This window comes from Nilaparvata lugens, chromosome 11 (assembly GCF_014356525.2).
Source record: "Nilaparvata lugens isolate BPH chromosome 11, ASM1435652v1, whole genome shotgun sequence".
NCBI classification, from domain to species: Eukaryota; Metazoa; Arthropoda; class Insecta; order Hemiptera; family Delphacidae; genus Nilaparvata; species Nilaparvata lugens.
Genome location: NC_052514.1, coordinates 6702598 through 6725399, shown reverse-complemented (window position 1 = coordinate 6725399; position 22802 = coordinate 6702598). Strand labels below are relative to the sequence as shown.

Below are 22802 nucleotides of genomic sequence, written 5' to 3'. Positions count from 1 at the left end.
CCAGATGCCACCAACGTAGCTGTGTTACTGTCAGCCCTCTAGTGAGGTCCACGTTATAATGGCAGTGTTTGATTGGCAATGGTATTGCTATCCTTGTCTATCATTCAACAAAGAGGATAGCGCTATCTCTTTCTCGCTTTGCTCTGTCGTCTTTCAACCATGTGGAATTGATAATTAATCAACAAAATATTTCATCTTAATTATGAAATTATTGAAAAATACAATATCTATATATAAAATATATTTGATTTTTTAAAATGAGAATGAAAAGTTAATATTACATCAATAAGCCTGTATCAGCTAGTGTCTATAGAAGGAATTGACAAGACTGAGGATCGGTAACGTTGATCTTCTATCTTTCTCCACTGCCATTATAACGTGACCCTCACTATAGATTCACTTCAAACTGACAGCATTGGTCGTTTGATAGTGCATAAAAATTGCATTCAATGGGGCATGCAATTAATAGTCCACACAGCAGCTGATTTTTTATCAAGTTACATTGAGATATTGAATTGCATGCGTCATGGCATGCAATTTATAAACCACTCGACAGCTGATTTATTATGAATAATTCTATAGTCTGATTTTTACTCTAATATTGGCGTATGAAGGAGGCTTCTTTTCCTTTTATATTCCCCTTGAAATTCAAAATTTCCAAGAACCTTGTATATACGTCGACGCGCGATTTAAAAAGGAGCATACCTGTCAAATTTCATGAAAATCTATTGCTGCGTTGCGCCGTAAATGCGGAACATATGAATATTTAAACATAAAGAGAAATGCAAAACCGTCGACTTGAATCTTAGACCTCACTTCAAGTAAATATCCTCACGGTCAAGTTAATATTTAAATATTTTTTTTATTGACATTATGATGGTTAGGAATTCAACTAAAACCAAGTAGAAAAAAAACATAGGTCCTTCTATTATTAGCATTGGAATTCAAGTAGGTATTGTACATCACGGTTAGTAAAAGTTTATATAATTTTTTTATATAAGAGAGCAACTGGTTCGATTCTCAGATTTCAAAGCGAAATGAAAAATGAACATAATATCAATACCTAAATTGATAAATTAATTTGACTTGTTCATTGAAAGATTAAGAGAGTACATTATATCATAGATATGAATAAAATTTGAAATGTTGAGAATTGAGGAATTTATTGTGTTGTTGTTTAAAACGTTAGTACAGACTTATGCGCCACGAACGCGCGCATTCACTTTTCATCAGCTGAAGCTATGATTATTATATCTGTATTTATACGGAAACAGTAAGATACAGAAGGATATAAGCAGATCAGCTGATGAAAAGCGAAATATCCTTGTGTTTGTGACACGTAAGTCTGTACGTAACGTTTGAATTAGTGCTTGTAACAATATTTTAAGCAACAATAACAATTTCGTAGTTTTCATCCAGTATTGAGGAGTTGACAATATAATAAATTATTTATTATTTTTAAACGAAAATCCAAATTAAATGCTGTAATTTACCCTGAAGACTTCTGCTACTGAAAATATTGACAACAGTGTAAACAGCTTGATGGAAATTCGATGAGCGCTACAATTCGAAAATTATTTGTCAGCCCGGGAATCGAACCCAGCACCTCCTAATTGCCGGTCAGGAATGCTTACCCTTACACCAAACTGACCATCCCTGGATAGCAGCGCTCATTTTATACAAAGCCTTAGTGGCCAGCCAGTCTACAGATGGTAATTAGTGAGATATTGCAATTATTCAAATGAAATGCTAATGAATTAATTATTATTATTAAACGAAAGTCCAAATTAAATGCTGTAATTCACCCTGAAGACTTCTGCTACTGCAAATACTGACAACAGGGTAAACAGCTTGATGGAAATTCGATGAGAACTACTATCCAAAAATTAGTTGCCAGCTTGGGAATCGAACCCGGTACCTCCCAATTGCCAGTCAGGAATGCTTACCCTTACACCAAACTTACAATCTCTGGATAGCAGCGCTCATTATTATCTCAATCATGGGGAGTAGGGTATTCAACATTAACATTATTTGTTTTACATGAAATAAGTCATATCATGAAATATTTTGATTTCTAGAGAGCCTTCTGAGTCATTTTTTCCAATTTGCAATTTGCACCAACTTTCAATAAATCGGGAAAATCATTCAACTTTCAAAGACACTCGCCCTAGAACCAACCTTGGAGCGAGAGAGAGGTCCCGGATTTACTTTACTCCGTATCCACTCTACTTTTACTTTTATTTCGTGCACCCTGTACACCCATATCCGCGTCCACTAGATACATGACACTGTTAGTCAATAACTGATATCAATAAACTGTTATACAACAACTGCGAGAAGCAAGGTCACCCGAACGTTTAGCGTCGTGAGTCGGCGTGACTTGACTTCGGCTAATGGTCAGGCTTGGGCGTGCATTTTATTTATTACTGGATGAATAATGTGATTGAAAATAAAAGAGGTGGAAATGAGTTGAAGGAGGAAAAATCGGTTGTGATAATTACTATTGTCGACACTTCATACATCCTTTGGTTTTATTTCGATTTTTATTTTTATTCGTTGATATAATTACAAATCATATGAATATGATCGGGATAGAACAACAGGCATAGCCCAAAACTATTCTGTTCCCAAATTTTGATAAATAATGAAATGTCCGAAAAAATAGGTTATGTTCTTACTGAGGAAATCTAAAGTTCAAAGAATTTTGAAAGATTTGAAGTGTCATGTTTTTACTTTCCTTGCCCTACTACCATAGGTAAGGAAAGTATTGCTTTCCAAAAAAAATTAAGGTAACCCAATTTCCAGTTTTCTAGACGTTTCAAGGCCCCCTGAGTCCAAAAACATGATTTTTGGGTGTTGGTCTGTGTGTGTGTGTGTGTGTGTGTGGTGTGTGTGTGTGTGTGTATGTGTGTATGTCTGTGAACACGATAACTCCATTCCCAATCAACCGATTGACTTGAAATTTTAAACTTAAGATCCTTATACCATGAGGATCCGACAATAAGAAATTCAATAAAATTCAAACCAAGATGGCGGAAAAAATGGCGGATAATTACTAAAAAACCATGTTTTTCACGGTTTTCTCGAAAACGACTCTAACGATTTTCTTCAAATTTATATCATGGATAGCTATTTATAAGCCATATCAACTAGCATGAGTCTCATTACTGGGAAAATTTCATGAGCTCCGTAATATTCTTGAGAAAAATGGCGGATAATGACTAAAAAACCATGTTTTTCACGGTTTTCTCGAAAACGGCTTTAACGATTTTCTTAAAATTTATACCATGGATAGCTATTTATAAGCCCTGTGAACTGACATGAGTCTCATTTATGGGAAAATTGCAGGAGCTCCGTAATATTCTTGAGAAAAATGGCAGTTACCAAAAAAACATGTTTTTCACGATTTTCTCAAAAACGGCTCTAACGATTTTTTTCAAATTGATACCCTGTATATTTATTTATCAGATCTATCAACTGGCATGAGTCTTTTTCCTGGGAAACTAATGGGGTCCACCCCATCCTTGAGAAATGGACTTTGTAACCTCCATCTCGTTCATGAGGTAGGTAGGTAGAGCAGTTTATAAAAAGTACACAGTCATAGTCAAGATATTTCATCTGTAGAACAGCTGTTTTGACGACTTTAAAAAAATCATCGAATTTCACAATTTACACAAAGAAAAAAGTACTCTGAAAACAATAATTATATATACACATATACGGTAGTCTGATCGTAGTTGCAAATATGTTGCCGCCAATTGTAATTATGTTATTCCCCTACATTATTCTCGTTTGAGAATGAGGCTTACAGTTCAATGAGCAAGGAAAGTTGTGTGAGTACACCACACCAGATTTTTATTTATAAAGTTTCACAATAGTTCACACGGTTATTATATGCATATTAGGTTACTCATAAAACTGATTTCTTGATATTTTTGTTTTTTTCCTGAAGGGTATGAATTATTTATTAGTATAATCATTCTTTGGTTGAGGATGATGCCCAAATGAGCACCAAGCTTGTGCGTGGGCAATAAGACGTATGATGATGAGAGATCACGGAACTATAGCTTCAGGTGGGTATATCACAATATTTCTACTTTACAATCTGTATTTATATATCGCCAGTTTTTGAGAGTTCTCCAACTCTATGTGGAATATCTTCCTCTATTTTTTCCTTCAGTGTGTTCAAATTCCTTCCCTGTATTTCTATTTCGTCTAGTATTTCTCTATTTTACATCTTCAACTAATCCATTCTCCCTTTGTAGTACTGTAGCATAACCGTACATGAAATCCCAAATGCCAAGTGCTGAAATCAAGGATTATCTCATCAATTTGTCAAAATTTTGTTCCTAATCAATATTTTTATATCAACTCCTTACTCCTCTATTATTCATAGCTCAAGTTTTATCTTCAATAATCTTTATCTATTATCAGATAATAGATATTCATATCAGATGGTATTTTATTATTAAGATAATAATAAATTAGGGTAGTAAATGATACGTCTATAATCAACTATCGTCGATTGTTTATAGAATATAGGCCTAGTTTATTGTACGATAAAGTAAGATTCAAGGCAACCTGAATTTATTGTGATATTCATGCATTAGTCTATCAAAATACTCAGAATTACATAACTTCCAGATATGTAGGCTTACCATTCAAGCCCAAAACGGCAAAATTAATGAAATAATTTTATTCAATCTTATCTCTCCGAGGAGCAATATCACTTTTCAAAAATACTATAACTATTGTAATGCAACAATTATACTGTAATTTGATTTCCTTGTAATATTTCCACTCCGCAAAGTATTCAATAATATCAATTATTTGAAAAGTCTCATGAATGCTCAATCAATATCATATTCTATAACAATTAGTCAATCAATAGTTTTCTTGATTTTAAACTTTATAGAATAGAAACTCAGGAAGTGGAAGTGTAAATTTTTAGTGAGAAAACATGAAGAACTGAATACATAACCTATGAACTTGAGTGTTGGGAAATGACATTGGGTAATACGGCGAGGCAGAACATCCAAAAGGATCTCTCTGCCGATAAAAACCATAAGAATAAATAAATAAATCAATAGACTAACATTTCATCAAAATAGGTTCATTTACTAAATTCAATATTATTTTTAAAATCATATTACTATATTCATACTATACTAATTGAACATTTCAATAGGGCAATTTGAATGTTCGATTATTATAGAAAACTAGCCGTCAGGCACGCTTCGCTCGCCATATCCGTATAGCCAGGGGGCTCCGCCCCCTGGTCCCCCCACTGGATCGTCCAAAAATGAGATCAGCGGGCTCGCTTCGCTCGCCTGCATGAAGACCTCATCGTAACCTCTGTACCGAATTTGAACGTATTATGTCGATTTGATCTCGAAAAACACCTGTTACTATATCGGCGTATCTTTGGCGAACAAAATTCTTCCACCTCAGCTAAACCTGTGTACTGAATTTTTTCTAATATATTTCAATCAATTATTGAAAAGGTGAGGAAACGCAGAAAAGCTGAGAAAACGCTAATTTTGTCTAATTGGATAAATTGGTATTTAGGAGGTCCTTGAAAAATGCATTTCAATCTTCAACTTGGTGCCAACCTAACAAAGTCAACTCAACTTAATGCCAACCTGACAACATTTTTAATTTAGTTACCAGAACAACTGTTTCGAAGAGGTACTCTCTCTAGATTATAGTTCTATATTAACATATGGTATGGCCATTTCAATTATAATTCTAATATATTGGAATAAGAAGAATATACATGCTAAAAGAACTTAAAACCCTTAAAAACCACCCTTAGAGTTTAAATATCGCAAAAGATTTCTCAGTGCGCCTCTAAAGGGCCAACTCAACATACCTACCAAATTTGAACGTTTTTGGTCTGGTAGATTTTTAGTTCTGCGAGTGAGTGAGTCAGTCAGTCAGTCAGTGAGTGAGTGCCATTTCGCTTTTATATATAGGCTATAGATACTTTCAAGTTGGGCTATCTTAGTTCTTAGTTCTCAGTACTCAGTTCTTAGTTCTTAGTTCTGGAAATTTCGACTGAGTCACTGTCAATGTTGTGGAACCGTTCCATAATGATATAAAAACACACATATATTATGTTATCAAATCCTACACAGTTTTATTTGGTACAGAACCATGGTTTCGTGACCATACAGGTCACATTTTCAAGCGGAAAATGATTCAGATTCATTTTCAATAAAACTGTAGATTTTGACTGTAGATTTTGAGTGTTTTTATTTCATCTTAGTTCTTATACATAGTTCTTATACGTAGTTCTTATACGTAGTTCTTATACGTAGTTCTTAATTGAGTGTATGAACGGCACAATATGAGAGACTACCAGTGTCACACAGCTTCATGGGAAAGAGTTACATGAGCTATCGGCTCGAGATAACAGTAAAAATTGCGACATAAACGCCCTACCCCATGGGATATCTACTTATGCTATTGTTTCTCAATGGAACTATGCATTAATTTATCACGAAAGAACAGTGGAACTATCGAAAGATTAAAGATGATGAAGGAACGAAAGATGGTGAAATTCAAGCTATAGTGCATTAATTTATCACGAAAGAACAGTGGAACTATCGAAAGATTAAAGATGATGAAGGAACGAAAGATGGTGAAATTCAAGCTATAGTGCATTAATTTATCACGAAAGAACAGTGGAACTATCGAAAGATTAAAGATGATGAAGGAAAGAAAGATGGTGAAGGTGAGGTCCATGCTATAATGGCAGTATTTGATTAAAATTAGTGTTGCTACCCTTGTCTATCATTCGACAAAGCAGATAACGCTATCATTTTCTAGCTCCGCGACATTCCCCGACAGGTTTTTAACAATGTAGAAATATAATTGACCGAACGCAGTGAGGTCTATGTTTAGACCTCCGAGGTTTAACTCGGATTTTCTTTCCTCTGCTGTTTCATTTATAGAACGCGTTGATAGAATTCTATGAGATTTGGCAGGAATATTCCTTTTTTAACTGCGCGTTGATGTATACAAAAGGCTTTTTGAAATTTTGCATTTTAAGGATAATATGAAAGGAAAAGGAATTTTCTCCATACTCCGATATCACTATATATTATCATCTACTCTGAAGATAGGATTAATCAGACTATAGAATCATTCATAATCAATCAGCTGACAAGTGGATTATTCATTGCATGCATTACACACATGTCTGTATAAAGGTAGGCGCACACAGAACGTCATCGGACGGATCGGATGATTAGATTTGATGCATTGTTTTCAATTGGAGTGCGCATACCTATACAGATGCGGATAGGTATGCGCACTCCGATTGAAAACAATGCATCACAATGCATCAAATCTAATAATCCGTCCGTCCGATGACAATCTGTGTACGCCTACCTTTACTTGGTACAGAACCATGGTTTCGTGACCATACAGGTCACATTTTCAAGCGGAAAATGATTCAGATTCATTTTCAATAAAACTGTAGATTTTGAGTGTTTTTATTTCATCTTAGTTCTTAGTTCTTATACATAGTTCTTATACGTAGTTCTTATACGTAGTTCTTATACGTAGTTCTTAATTCTCAGTCCACCTCACCCAGGTCTCCGGCATGACTTAACCTACTACTGCTGCAATATTCTCTCGATTGAACTTCGCTCTCTGAAACTACGATGTCGGTCCTGCACCAGTGAAAGGCATTACAGGGGTGAGGAGATATTCACTTAAAACTGTCAGCATTAGTTAAATGGTACAGCTTTGATGTTCCTTACGTCAAATACTGACAGTGTAGCTGTGCACCAAGACATTAGAGAGGCGTTGGTTGTATTGTATTAGAGACTAGTTCTAACATTTAACTGATATAAAGTGGTTGAGAGTTCAGTTAGACTGTGTCTCTCCACCTTACCAGACCTCTCACTCCACCAAACCTACAATGATCACCCTCGTAAGTACCCTAATTCTTAAGGTAATTATTTGAGAATCAAATTTATTTATCAAAGAAACAAACTGCATAAGTGTAGTTACAGTAACATGAATTACATACCTTCATAGAGGAAAGTTAGCACAGAAGATATCTCATGGTGAAGGTCATTATGATCCAAATTTTAAGCCGATGTTTAAATGTATATCAACAGGTACATGAATTACATACCATCATAGAGAAAATAATAGCACAACAATAATAATATTGAGGTCAATTTATTATATGAAGAAGGTCAATTATGTTCAAAATTTTAAGCCGATGTTTATATGCTTAGGCAATTTGCGTGCAATAGAACGGTACAAGTGGCCTTTATTTATTGCAACTATCCATTGTTTAAATTAACATAAATATTAATAAATTATGGGATACAAATTCAAACGTGAACTGATTTTGTTAACATTTAAAACAGTTAACATCAGGTAACTTGTGGATGAGAATACTGCCTGAGGTCTACTGTTCACATAACTACTAGTATAGTAATAGGACTTAGGCCTAATTTCAATTTTAAAAAATTTTATCGTAAAGTTTTAACAGCCACTTGTGGAGCACGGGTTACAGTACCTGCATATACTATTCTTGCGTGGACGTGGAAGGTGAAATTCAACCTCAGCCTCACTATCATTTCTGTAATCCTACATAATAAATTCGAGAAGATAATTGATCAGGATTACCCTGACCTCCAAAAAAAGGTTAGGTTAGGTTTCATACTTCTAGTTCCGATTTTATATCATAGGGTTGATTAGTATGGGAAGTTTTGTTATCGCAACACACATTACTCTGGCGAGAGCTGTGAAGTATGCTGCTAATTTTATCGATAAAAAAATACTCACAGAATTCAATTCGATTGTAATGTATGAAAAACACATTTAATCCCACAAATATCGAGTGAAAATATGAATCTAGTTCTTATATATGTTTATAGATGAAGAAAATTCAACAATATTTTGAAAAGTAAAAACTTTTCGACAGGATTGTAATGTCTGCCACAGATGGTTAACTGTTTATCTGATAGATGGCGCTGAGAGGGATCGCTTTCATAGTCTTCTTCTTCTTCTTCTTCTTCTTCTTCTTCTTCTTCTTCTTCTTCTTCTTCTTCTTCTTCTTCTTCTTGTAATTCTTCTTCTTTTTCTTCTTCTTCTTCTTTCTTCTTCTCTTCTTCTTCTTCTTCTTCTTTGAGGGTTGAGTGTAAGAGAGGGCCGGCTGCGCCCTAACTCCGCCCTCCTAGGTAAAAATAAAGGCAGCCATTCTATTCTATTCTATTCTTCTTCTTCCTCTTCTTCTTTTTATTCATCCTGACCCTTTATTAAGTATTATTTCTCATATTCTTCACCCACTAAAACTATTTGGGAGTATTTGTATTTTTCATTAAAAACTAGTTGAACAATAGTAAAGCTGCGTTTACACCAAATTTATTAACAAGATGTTTATTTCTCCACTACTTATCGTACACATGATGCACCTTATGTGTCAGTCAAGCTCCGTTCAATCTAATAGAATGTATAAGGACGGAAAAATAAACATTTTGTTGATGATTTTGGTGTGAGCGATGCTTTAGATATACATTTCAACGATCTTATTGCTTGATTGAATGTGTTTCCCAACATTAAAATCGAATTGAGTCTGTGAGCTGTGTTTCTAGCCCACGGGCACTTACTTGAAAAACTTTGGGTGGGCTCAATTTTTCCGGGGGGTCTGGGAAGTATGAAATACCTCCCAGGATAAGGGAGGTTCAGGGGTGGCCCACCGGGAAAATTTTTGAAATGTTGAAATACTCAGAGGCATTTTAGGCCAGACTTCATCATAAACGGAAACTAGGATTGATATCTATCTTGTCTCAGTAGGATCATTGATTTGCTTAATTTATTTTTTTAATAAATTATTTAAATTTTCATGTAAGTATTTTTTTATTCTTCTGCAATATTTTTTTGACGAAACTCAAGTATTTTATTGATGAGAAAGTGGGTAACAAAACTAATGATTTCTAAATTGTCCAGGCAACGAGTGCTCGAAAAGGTATAGAGGGAAACACAATTTTTGACTCCACAGCTGTTTTTAGGATAGATAGTAAGGGGGTAAGCATAAACATATCAAAAGTCCTCACTCCTAACCTCTGTGCTGAGGAGCTATTTTGAAAGTACCATATGTTGATTGTTGTATATATCTGGAACAATATGCAATATAAAGGTGCGTACAGACTTTCGCTCTGCTCCGCAACCGAACGTCACTCCAGCAGAGCGATTGATGATTGACCGGCGAGCAAGAGTGGTTCGACCGGGGAACGCGAGAAGATCTAACATCTTCTGTAACGTTCATGATGGGTGCGTAGGCGGAGCGACTGTGGTTAGATGGTGGTACGAGGGCGGTACGAGTGCGGTACGAGGGAGGAGCGTGCTCGGTGCGGGTTGGAAGCGCGAATATGTGTACGCAGCTTAAAAGCTTACAAATCAGCCTAAAAGTATTATGGGTAACATTTTTCCGCATATCTCTCATAGTTTTCTAGGTATGAGCTCTGGATAGTGTCAAATTTTGTAGAAAAATCCCTCCGGCTTCGAGTTTTCCATCTTTTTTGCCTTATATCCTATTATATTAAGCGAGCAATAATTTCTGTATATATTTGGTTATTCATTTATGTCCAACAGATCTCGAAAACGGCTCTAACTATTTTCACGAAATTTGGAACATAGTAGCTTTATGATATAAAAATTCGATTGCACTAGGTCTCACCCCTGGGAAAACTCGCTGAAGGACTTGAAAAGGATAGTAATTATTCATCATTGGAAAAACAGATGATTATTTCATCGTCTGTCGATAACGGAAGATGCGAGTTCCTGTGTGGTAGAGTGAGACAGAATTATGTTCAGCTGTTGAACTATTGTAATCAATCAGCGGATCCCACGAGAAGTATTATCTGGCAAATAAAAATATAAATCTCAGTTTACTCTTTTAAATTATTTTGTCACAACATCAATTATCTGGGAATTATAGATAAACCGACTTGATCAATATTATCTGATTTGTTGACATGACCAATGATATGATTTCATTCAAAATCCATTATTTTTCAATATACAAAATGTATATACCATTTTATATAACCTATATCAACATTTTCAAAGCTAATCATTATTTTACATTTTAAAGTGATTAGTGAGAGTTATTTTGTTATTAAATTTGGTTTGTGAAAAATCTAAATTAGAATTTTCTGTTTTCAAAATTTCAAATGTTTGGACTGAAAATTGAAATTCAAAAGTGTATGGAACCTACTTTTTGGACTACCATATTTATTGACCGAGCGAAGTGAAGTCTAAGATTCAAGTCGACGGTTTGGCATTTCTCTTAATGTTTAAATTTTTATTTGTTTATATGTTGTGCATTTACGGCGAAACGCGGTAATAGATTTTCATGAAATTTGACAGGTATGTTTCTTTTTTAATTGCGCGTCGATGTATATATAAGGTTTTCGAAAATTTTGCATTTCAAGGATAATTTAAAAGGAAAAAAAAGCCTCATTTATACGCCAATATTAGAGTAAAAATCAGACTATAGAATTCATCATAAATCAGCTGACAAGTGATTACACAGATGTGTGGAGAAGCCAGTCTATTGCTGTATTTCCATAAGGTCTATTTTATAGTTTCAATCAGGTACTTGTGGTTGAGAATACTGCGTGAGGTCTACTGTTCACAGAACTACTAGTAGTGTATAAATCAAAATTCAGGAAAGAAACAGTTTTGGGCTATGCCTGTTGATCCTTCCCCAATCAATTGAAAGAATATTATTGTGTTCTGTGTATCAATGTTTAATATAAATAGACATAAATTATGCTGTTATGCTTTTGTAGTTCTTAGCTCGGTGCCCAGATATCAACTTTCCAATGATTAACTCATTGCATACTAAGAGCATGCGCCATAAAAATGTTGTGTAGCTCCTCAGTGTCAAGAATTTAATATAGCATAATTATCTATACACTATTCTTGCGTGGAATCACTCTAAAGAGTGAGTTACTTAATAGTTATTTGTGCATCTAGGGACTAAAGTGCAACTTTTTCTCCCTGAGGGAAACTGTTGTCGCCCGATGGCGTAGCCGAGGGCGACAATTTCCCTGAGGGAGAATAAGTACTTTAGTCCCGTGATGCACACAACATTTTTCCTCCACCTACACCAATACCTATAACAATGAATAATTTTACTACATCTTCACGCTTTCACACTATTTTTTTAAAAACAAAATTTAGCTCACCTCTGATATTTACTAAACGAAACGAAAACGTACCTTTAGATGAACGCTCTCGTAGAGATGCCGATGACGTTAGAGGTGTGTACTTTTTCATATCCACCAACGGTTGAACATAACCTAACAATCGAAATAGAGCTACTTATTTCCTAAACATATATTTACTAAACATTTACTAAATATTACTAAATATTTACTAAACATATATTTCCTACTTATATTTACTAAACATAAACGAAAACGTACCTTTAGATGAACGCTCTCGTAGAGATGCCGATGATGTTAGAGGTGTGTACTTTTTCATATCCACCAACGGTTGAACATAACCTAACAATCGAAATAGAGCTACTTATTTCCTAGAGCTAAAATATTCCAAAGATCGAAATAGAGCTCTTTTACTTTTCCTCTACCGACCACGACAGTGTTGCCACATTCCTCATTCTTCAATCGTGGCGTTGTCAGACTTCTTCCCATGTTAATCTTATGGGTTTATTTTTACTCCCTTGGGAGTAAAAGTGATCACTTTTCCCGCTGGGAATTATTTTTAGTCCCATGGGAGGAAAAGTAGTACTTTAGTATTCGATTCCAGGGTGTAAAATGAGACTTTTGATAGTAGGTGGAGGAAAATAATAATTGATCAGGATCGTAATCACAATCCTGACCTCCAATAAAGTGTTATTTAAGCATGATAGAGCACCAGAAGCCGCACGTAAATGGCTTGAACATTGGAATGAAACAAGGAAATGAATGGGGAGTTTTGTAAACGGAACACACATTACTCTGGCGAGAGCTGTGAAGTATGCTGCTAATTTCATCAATAAAAACATACTCACAGAATTCAAATCAATTGTAATGTATGAAAAACACTTTTAATCCCACAAAATCAAGTGAAAATATGCATCCAGTTCTTATAATTATGTTCTTAGATGAAGAAAATTCAAAAATATATTGAAAAGTAAAACGTTTTGAGAAGATTGTAATGTCTGTCTCAGATGGTTCACAGTTTATCTGATAGATGGCGCTGAGGGCCGTCGCTTTCACCAAGGTCATGACACTCGTGTTCCTCATGGAACAGCCACTTTGTGGGGTCTCTATGGCGGTACATTTGAAAATTCCTTACCAAAATCATGCATTATGCTTTTTAAAACAATATTCTGGTTCAGATAATATTTAAATTCAGTTATTAGATTTTTTAATAATGAAGTTTTCATCCAATAATTTATTTTTTTATTATTAGAAATTGTTCTTATTCTTGTAACTTGTTATGATCCATAAGGCATTGGGACAAAACTTCAAATCAGTTTGAAGTTTCCAATCAATTAAATACAGTCAATAGCATCAGTCAGCAATCTCTTGGAAAAACATTTCGGTATTTATTTATACCTCTTTTATTGCTATCTTACATTCATTTATAAGTTGAAAATAGATATTAACAAATACAAAAACAAGATGAAATCGATAGGTAGAAGATGGGTAAATAGATAGATAAATAGATATACCCCTCGATAAAATTTCAATAGGTTACTTATATTACTTACTAAATAGCTGTAATACATATTATCTACTCATATCAACAACATTCAATACATCAACGTTTTTGTAGGAAAAAAAAATAAATGTAAGTAGGCTAAGCCTCACAAAAGCAGAGCTGAGTTTTTCAGCTACTAAATTTTGTCTTAAACTATTCCTCTGGAGACTTTTCTTCTTCTTCATCTTCTCTTGCTGTCTTCTTCTTCTTCTCCTTCTTCTTCTACTCATGAAACTACTTTCTTGATAATTTTGTCTTATTGCTTCAATGTTTGTTGCAGCTCCTGTCTTCAGCCTTGATCGTGGCTACGGCACAGGCAGGCCTGTACCCCATCATAGCCCACCCACATGTGCACAAAACCTATATAGCAGCCCCCCACCCCCCTGAGCATGCACCCCCACCACCTCCCAAACCAGTGGCCACCTCCTATGCCACGGTGACAACTACCAGTGTAAAGGTTGCTCACCCCCCTCCCAAACCATCACATTATGCAACTCCTCTACACCCTTCAACACACTATGCAACCCCTGTTGTCTATAAGTATGAGTATGCACATGCTAAACATGCACCAGAATATGTTCCAGCACCAAAACATGCACCAGAATATGTTCCTGCACCTAAACCGGTTCCAGAATATGTTCCTGCTCCGAAATATGCAGCTCCAGAACCGGTTTTAGCATATACACCTGCTCCAAAATATGCAGCTCCAGAACCGGTTATAGCATATACACCTGCTCCAAAATATGCAGCACCAGAACCAGTTCCAGCATACACACCTGCTCCAGAGTTTGTTCATGCATATGCACCTGCTGCTCCTAAACCGGTTCCTGAATATGCTCCAGCATACTATAAATCAGCTGTTCCAGTTATCAAGCCTGTTCCAGAGCAGTACTATGTTTCAGCACCCACTCCAAAACCCGCTCCAGAATACTATGCCCCAGCACCAAAACCTGTTCCAGAATATCATGCCCCAGCACCAAAACCTGTACCAGAATACTATGCCCCAGCTCTTAAACCTGAGTATTATGCTCCAGCCCCAGCTCCAAAACCTGTTCCAGAATACTATTCTCCAGCTCCAAAACCTGAATACTTTTCCCCAGCTCCATCTCCCAAACATGCTCCAGAATACTATACCCCACCAAAACCTGCTCCAGAATACGTTCCAGCTTTTGTACCAGCTCCAGAGTACGTTCCTGCCCCCAAACCAGCCCCAGAGTATGCTCCAGTGTCACCAAAACTTGGTTATCCAGCCAACCTGCCACGTCTTTACTACCCTGCTCCCCAGCATCCAGCTCCAGTGGTGGTTCCAGCTCCAACTGCTCCAGCTGCCCCCACACCAGCCCCGCATTTGAAGTTTGCTGCAGCCGTTCCAGCTATCGCTCCCTTCCTCAGGTAGAAACATCTTTCAATATATCATTAGAATACTTTCAGCCTTTGAAGGGATCAGGATAAATAAATGAATAGATCGATTTTCAAATTTATTCAATTTTCCAACAACCCCTAACCATTGTGATATGTCTTCATTCATCTCAATACCAATTCCTATATCTAAGATTCAAATTATTATAACTTGTTTGAAAAGTATGGGTATCAGATTTTCATAACTTTTTCAAAATGAAATTCTTGTGAAAATCAAGAGTAACTATCACAGTTCTCCGTAAAGTGAGATTGTGGTTATGACGGTGAATTGGAAAATCCTATGGGACTCCCCATCATCAAAGCCATATCCTAACAACAATAAAATTGATCTAAATCACAAAAAAGATACTACAAAGATAAAAAACTGCTATTGTTCTTCACTTTGAGCCATAATTAATTCTAAAATTAGAACGTTTCATAGAAAAATTAACTGAATAATAAATAATGAATTTAATGTCAAATACAAGAAATATTTTTACAAATAAAAATACATCATTAAAATACAATAGTTTTTGGCGTGACTAGAATAAGAAGCCTTGAGCTCCAGCCACAAGTTCTAAAAATAAGAAATTCATTTTTCAATCTTGTACAATGGAACAATTCTGTTGATGGATGATAATCTATGGATGTTGAATTTAATCAATAATCCAAGTGCTTGATAAACTCTTGAAAATTCTTAAAAGATTGTAATAATTCACAGGTTTGCCACATACCCAGGACCACCAGCTAGGAGCCCTGAACCGGAACCAGAACCGGAAGTGGAACCGGAAGTGACCCCCACCCCCGCACCGGCACCGGAACCAGCTTCCCCCTCACCAGCCCCTCACTACTTCTCCTACTTTGGACCCCCTTCAGCCCCATCACACGCCTATCTTAAGCGAGAGACATCTTCCCGACTTACAAAGAACTGAGGTGAGATTACCATAATCATTAATATGTGATTATTATAACATTATTTATCTATTAACTACATCCCACAATCACAATATCAAATTAATGATTGGGTGAGAAGCAACAGGATAAACCCCAAACTTTTTCTCTACTTAATAATTAATATATCTATAATTGCTATAATTGTCTATAATTTATTTATCATTTACAAACAGCTTAAGGACAAAGAAACAGACTACAGTCCAAAACTTTTTTCATCCCAATTTCATAAAATAAATTGTCCAAATAAAGGTTATGTGCGACTTTCCAAATCTTCACTATAATATAATAGCCGTATAAAATTGACTATTATAATAATATTATACTATTTTCAAGTAATCAATTTACGGTAGGCCTACTATTAAAAACGTGTACAATTTATTATGAATTCATAACACAGACAAAATATAGCTTATATTCTTTTAATGTATATTAGTTATGATTGATCTAAATTTGTGAGAAGTATTGTAGGATTCGCCTATATTTTTACTCTCTTTCAAAATAAAATCCAAAGATAATGATTTCTGCACGGTGTACAAAGGTGTAAATTAATTTCATGCATCAATAATGTAATGGGGTGTCCGATCCCAAGCAAAGAAATGAAAAACAAGTACAGATTTCAAATAATTAATCGATTAATTATTGAAATAATTGATTAAACATTATCAACTATCGATAAACTGAATAAGGAAGAAAAGTGAATAATGATGAATTAATCCATATCGGTCAGAATATTATATTTGCTCACTACTTTTCATTATTATTAGAATTGTTCACTTCTTTTAATTATTATTAGAATTGTTCACTTCTTTTAATTATTATTAGAATTGTTCACTTCTTTCAATTATTAGGTACTCAGGACCTATGCGAAAGCTATATTCTATGTTTTGTTGCAATTTATCCAGTAGTTTTTTAGAAATCGTGATCAGTGAGTCAGTCAGATGAGAATTTTATAAGATTAGATTAGAAGCAGAGGTTATGAAACTCAGTATTGCTGACAAAAGAAAAACAAATCCTGTTGGAGTTGAATAATTATTAGTCTATTTCTTCTTCTGATACTGCACATTTATTTCAAGTTTTATAACTTCCACTTTTATTAGGTACCTAGTCTACAATAATTATTTATTCTAACATCATAGTTTGATATAACTATTTTATTTCAATATAAATTTAAAGTGAAAAAACACTCACATTCTTTGGTGTGGCGACGACCGTTTCGTGCTGGTGTTGCACATTCTCAAGCCCGACAGAAACTAAAGTATTCAAGGTTATCGTTTATGGTTTAAGGTGATAACCTTAAATATTTTAGTTTCGGTCGGGCTTGAGAATGTGCAACACCAGCACGTAACGGTCGTCGCCACACCAGAGAATGTGAGTGTTTTTTCACTTTAAAGTTATATTAAAATATAATAGTTATAATAATAGTAAAAACAAGATGGATAACCAACAAGAAAACATAATTTAATATTTTGTCAATCTCTATCAACCTTTATTTCTCCAGAATGAGATAGAATATTCTCAAATTTATCATTAATATATTCTCTGGGATCTCATAAAATATCCATTCCCTCATATGAATAAATTTTTATAACTTATCATTTTATTAGGTAGGCCTAGTCTGCAATCATTCATTCTAACATTATGATTTAATATTTTGTCAATCACTATCAACATTTATTACTCTAGAATAAGATACAATATTCTCATTTATCCCATTCTTATATTCTCTGGGATCTCATAAAATATTTATTCCCTCATATTAATAAATTTTCAGATAGGAATTACTGGGCTATTGCATTTATTCAAAAATGCTAATGAATATTCATAACTATAATCCAAATAAAATGCTGCAAATCATCTAGCTGTTTACCCTGTTGTCAATATTTGCAGTTGCAGAAGTCTTCAGGGTGATTTTGCAACATTTAATTCGGATTTTCGTTTAGTAATATTTATGAAAAAGTTCTGTTAATGTTGATCCACTAATAAAATTCATTTACGTTATCTAGCTTTAGTCATGATAGTTCAACTTGGGAAAGATTCCCAGACACTGTTGTTACCTCTATTTATAATGAAAACACTAGGATGTTGTCGGAAATATCTCTAATTTATTGTAAAATTGGATACATGATTGAGCAACAATGGTGTCATCTTTAGTAGCCTACCTTATACACCGATGAAGATGACACCGTTGGTTTTGAAACATGTATACGGTATGTAATTTCACAATAAATTAACGATATTTTTGACAACATCCTAGTGTTTTAATTTTTGGTAAAATTGATAGTTTCCAAGGTAAAAAAAAATCGAATAGCACAGAATTTGGAGCATGCAATACAGAACTATAGAAAAAGACTATACTGTCACTATACACTGTATTATTTAATACTGATTGCATGGGGAGCATCGGAGCTGCATGAAGGAATACTGTCTCTTTTACTTGAAAGTCACTTTAGTGACAGTGTATAGTGAGTGTATAGTGAGTGTCCAAGTAGCTAGTTTTGATACTGTAAATGGATCAGGTCTGATTTGAAAATCTAAAACAACAAAGAGCCTGAAGAAGAGATTTGAAAGTTTGAAACATAATTTATTCAAAGAAATGTTCTATTAAACATATTGGAATAATCTTGAAATGTTCAATCAATGAATATTGTAGAAAAATTATGAAAAATGTACTCTTTCCAAATATTAAAAAATGAGCTAGAACAATGTTCATGCAATTTTTTTTTAATGTTGTAACAATTTATGCAAAATGTGACTCTTCAATCAATAAAAAATTAGCTAGCTCAACGTAGATCAAGAGGAGTTTTTTCTGATTATCATAAGTCTTTTTTTACACTCTTAAATTTATTTCTCCCATGGGCTCATCAATTTCTTCATTTCCATCAACATTTTGAAGATCCAGATGTTCTTGTTTTGAAATGAAATCTTTGTAGAACTTCAAATGACAAGAACTTTCCACTGCATCTTCTTCAGCTCTCACTTCTTCTTCAGCATGAGATAGAATATTCTCAATTTATCATTATATATTCTCTGGGATCTCATAAAATATTCATTCCCTCGCATATGAATAAATTTTTATAACTTATCATTTCATTAGGTAGGCCTAGTCTACAATCATTCATTCTAACATTATGATTTAATATTTTGTCAATCTCTATCAACATTTATTACTCTAGAATAAGATACAATATTCTCAATTTTCCCATTCTTATATTCTCTGGGATCTCATAAAATATTCATTCCCTCATATGAATAAGTTTTCAGATGGAAATTACTGAGATATTGTATTCGTGCTGGTATTGCATGTTTCTGTCGGGCTTGAGAATGTGCAACACCAGCACGAAACGGTCGTCGCCACACCAAAGAATGTGAGTGTTTTTTCACATTAAAGTTATATTAAAATACAATAGTTATAATATTAGTGAAAACAAGATGGATAACCAACAAGAAAACATAATTTAATATTTTGTCAATCTCTATCAACCTTTATTTCTCCAGAATGAGATAGAATATTCTCAATTTATCATTATATATTCTCTGGGATCTCATAAAATATTCATTCCCTCGCATATGAATAAATTTTTATAACTTATCATTTCATTAGGTAGGCCTAGTCTACAATCATTCATTCTAACATTATGATTTAATATTTTGTCAATCTCTATCAACATTTATTACTCTAGAATAAGATACAATATTCTCAATTTTCCCATTCTTATATTCTCTGGGATCTCATAAAATATTCATTCCCTCGCATATGAATAAATTTTTATAACTTATCATTTCATTAGGTAGGCCTAGTCTACAATCATTCATTCTAACATTATGATTTAATATTTTGTCAATCTCTATCAACCTTTATTTCTCCAGAATGAGATAGAATATTCTCAATTTATCATTATATATTCTCTGGGATCTCATAAAATATTCATTCCCTCGCATATGAATAAATTTTTATAACTTATCATTTCATTAGGTAGGCCTAGTCTACAATCATTCATTCTAACATTATGATTTAATATTTTGTAATATCTATCAAGCTCTATTTTTCTAGAATAAGATACAATATTCTCAATTTTCCCATTCTTATATTCTCTGGGATCTCATAAAATATTCATTCCCTCGCATATGAATAAATTTTTATAACTTATCATTTCATTAGGTAGGCCTAGTCTACAATTATTCATTCTTACATCATGATTTAATATTTTGTCAATCTCTATCAACCTTTATTTCTCCAGAATGAGATAGAATATTCTCAATTTATCATTATATATTCTCTGGGATCTCATAAAATATTCATTCCCTGAATATTGTAGAAAAATTATGAAAAATGTACTCTTTCCAAATATTAAAAAATGAGCTAGAACAATGTTCATGCAATTTTTTTTTAATGTTGTAACAATTTATGCAAAATGTGACTCTTCAATCAATAAAAAATTAGCTAGCTCAACGTAGATCAAGAGGAGTTTTTTCTGATTATCATAAGTCTTTTTTTACACTCTTAAATTTATTTCTCCCATGGGCTCATCAATTTCTTCATTTCCATCAACATTTTGAAGATCCAGATGTTCTTGTTTTGAAATGAAATCTTTGTAGAACTTCAAATGACAAGAACTTTCCACTGCATCTTCTTCAGCTCTCACTTCTTCTTCAGCATACATTCTTTCTAATTTTTTAAAATAGGATAAAGGAACTTTTGTCACTGTAAAAGTGTTTTTTAATGTGAATTCCAGTTGTGCCAAAAACATGCAATCAAAATCTCAATTTCTCAAATTTTGTCAAGAAGGCACTTTTGGAAATGGACGACTCACTTATAGTCTGATGTGAATTTTGAGAGAATCAATAAATATCGATTATTGGTATTCGATATCAGGATAAAATCCATTTATTCGCAAGGAAATACATTTTTCTAAAATAATTGTTTAACTTACAATAATAAGGAATTGGAAGTTGTTTGAAACAGTTCAATTACAGTTCTAAAGCATTATAGAATTCGAATCAAGGTTTCTGATTGTGAATTGATGTTATTTTTTATGTTTTTCAGGTACTGTACCCAAAGCCCGCACGATGAAGAAATGTCTAGAGCTCCTATAAAATTGAAGCATTTTTTGAAAACCCCACCAAGTCTGATACTAAAAGTCTGAGACTTACTTCTGTAAGCTTTTTGTTTCTAAGGAGTCTTGAAGGAGTTATATTATTTGTAGGATACTACTGGAAATGGTTTGGATACTCAAGTGAAAATGATAAAGAAACGCTCACTCTTATACGAATTATTTGACCTACTAAAAATGGTTTTGATGCTAAAAATGATAAAGAAACGCTTACATTGTCATAAGTTACCTAGGCTTGAGCTGGTGATCTAGTTAGGAAAGACATTATTAGGATATGTTATTTATTGTAGATGTTCTTGAATCGATGAGCAGTATTCGAATAGTATTTGGTAGGATTACATTACATCATAGCGAATAATGTAACAACAAAATTTGAAGAAAGTTGAAAGTAAAATCAATTTATATTGTTATTCATTGTATGTAATAAATATTACCAATGTATGTAAAGAATCTCTCAATTCTGGAATAAAATGAATTTTATACTTTTGTAGATGAGTTTTTGTTTTGGGGATAGACTGTCACCAATCATTCATTCCTCATTACGTTGATGTATTTTTCAAAATATGGCGGAGCCTTGTCAACTTCCATTCAGAAATGCCCCACAATGGTTATGATTGAACCGTTGCAAGATCAGTGGTGTAGGTAATTTATGTAATCAACCTTTTGAGAATAGATATTTCGCTTTATCCACAATATTGTGGAAAGTTCATTGATGAGAAGTAAAAATTGTATTACGTTGGTAGGTAATACATTATATTCATAAGAAAGTGAACAGGTATTGAAAATTGTTTGAAATAATTAAATTACAGTTCTAAAATGGTAGGTGATCTCAAACAGGAGTATTCAAATATCACAAGAGGAAGGTGAGATAGGAGAGACATTATGCTATGGTTGCCTCTTCAAGAGAAAAAACTGTGCATCTCAATACATCAATTTCTTTTTATTCAAAGTGCAAATAATACGCTATAATTACAGTATAACACAATTGATATACCTAATGTAAAATATAATGTATGCTACAATTTCCTAGAACTCTAATATAGTAGGCCGATATTTTTTCATTCAAAGATAAATCTCAGTACACTGGCCTGTACATGGACACATTAAGTACAATAGTGAAAAACTGGATCACAATATTATCGACGATAAGTAAGTATAAGTATGGGCCTACTTCGTTATAGTGAGCTCCACGTTATAAGGGCAGAAAAGAAAGTTAGGAGAAGAGCGTTGCCGATTCTCCGCCTTGCCACTGAGGATAGCTGATTCCGTTATATCTGATGTAATATTGACTGTTCAATTTTGTTCAAAATATCCATCATTTATTCTTTATTTGCCTAGAAAATATTTTTTTTTCAATGATAAATAATAAATATTCATGATTGAGATAAAATATTCTTTTATTTATAATTGCATTACTAAATAACGATGTGGCAACGTTGCAGTGCTGAAAAAAGATGAAGCTATCGAATGATTGACATGGATAGCAACACCAAAGTAAATCAAATACTGCCATTGTAACGTGTACCTCAATATATCAAAAAAAAATTCTAATACTCTATAGTCATCAAAATAAATCTTAGTTCTCAAACGCTAAAG

The 22802-nt window shown here is 33.8% G+C and overlaps 1 protein-coding gene across 1 annotated transcript; it reads left to right on the top strand.

Annotated features, from left to right (window-relative positions):
- The first annotated feature begins 7817 nt into the window (after positions 1 to 7817).
- On the top strand, positions 7818 to 21696 carry LOC111058992 (extensin). Its single transcript, XM_039437497.1, has 4 exons — positions 7818 to 7942; positions 14024 to 15135; positions 15863 to 16074; positions 21140 to 21696. Exons 1-3 carry the CDS (start codon positions 7931 to 7933, stop codon positions 16071 to 16073), a joined length of 1335 nt encoding a protein of 444 aa, XP_039293431.1. The 5' UTR covers positions 7818 to 7930; the 3' UTR covers position 16074; positions 21140 to 21696.
- Positions 21697 to 22802: the final 1106 nt, after the last annotated feature.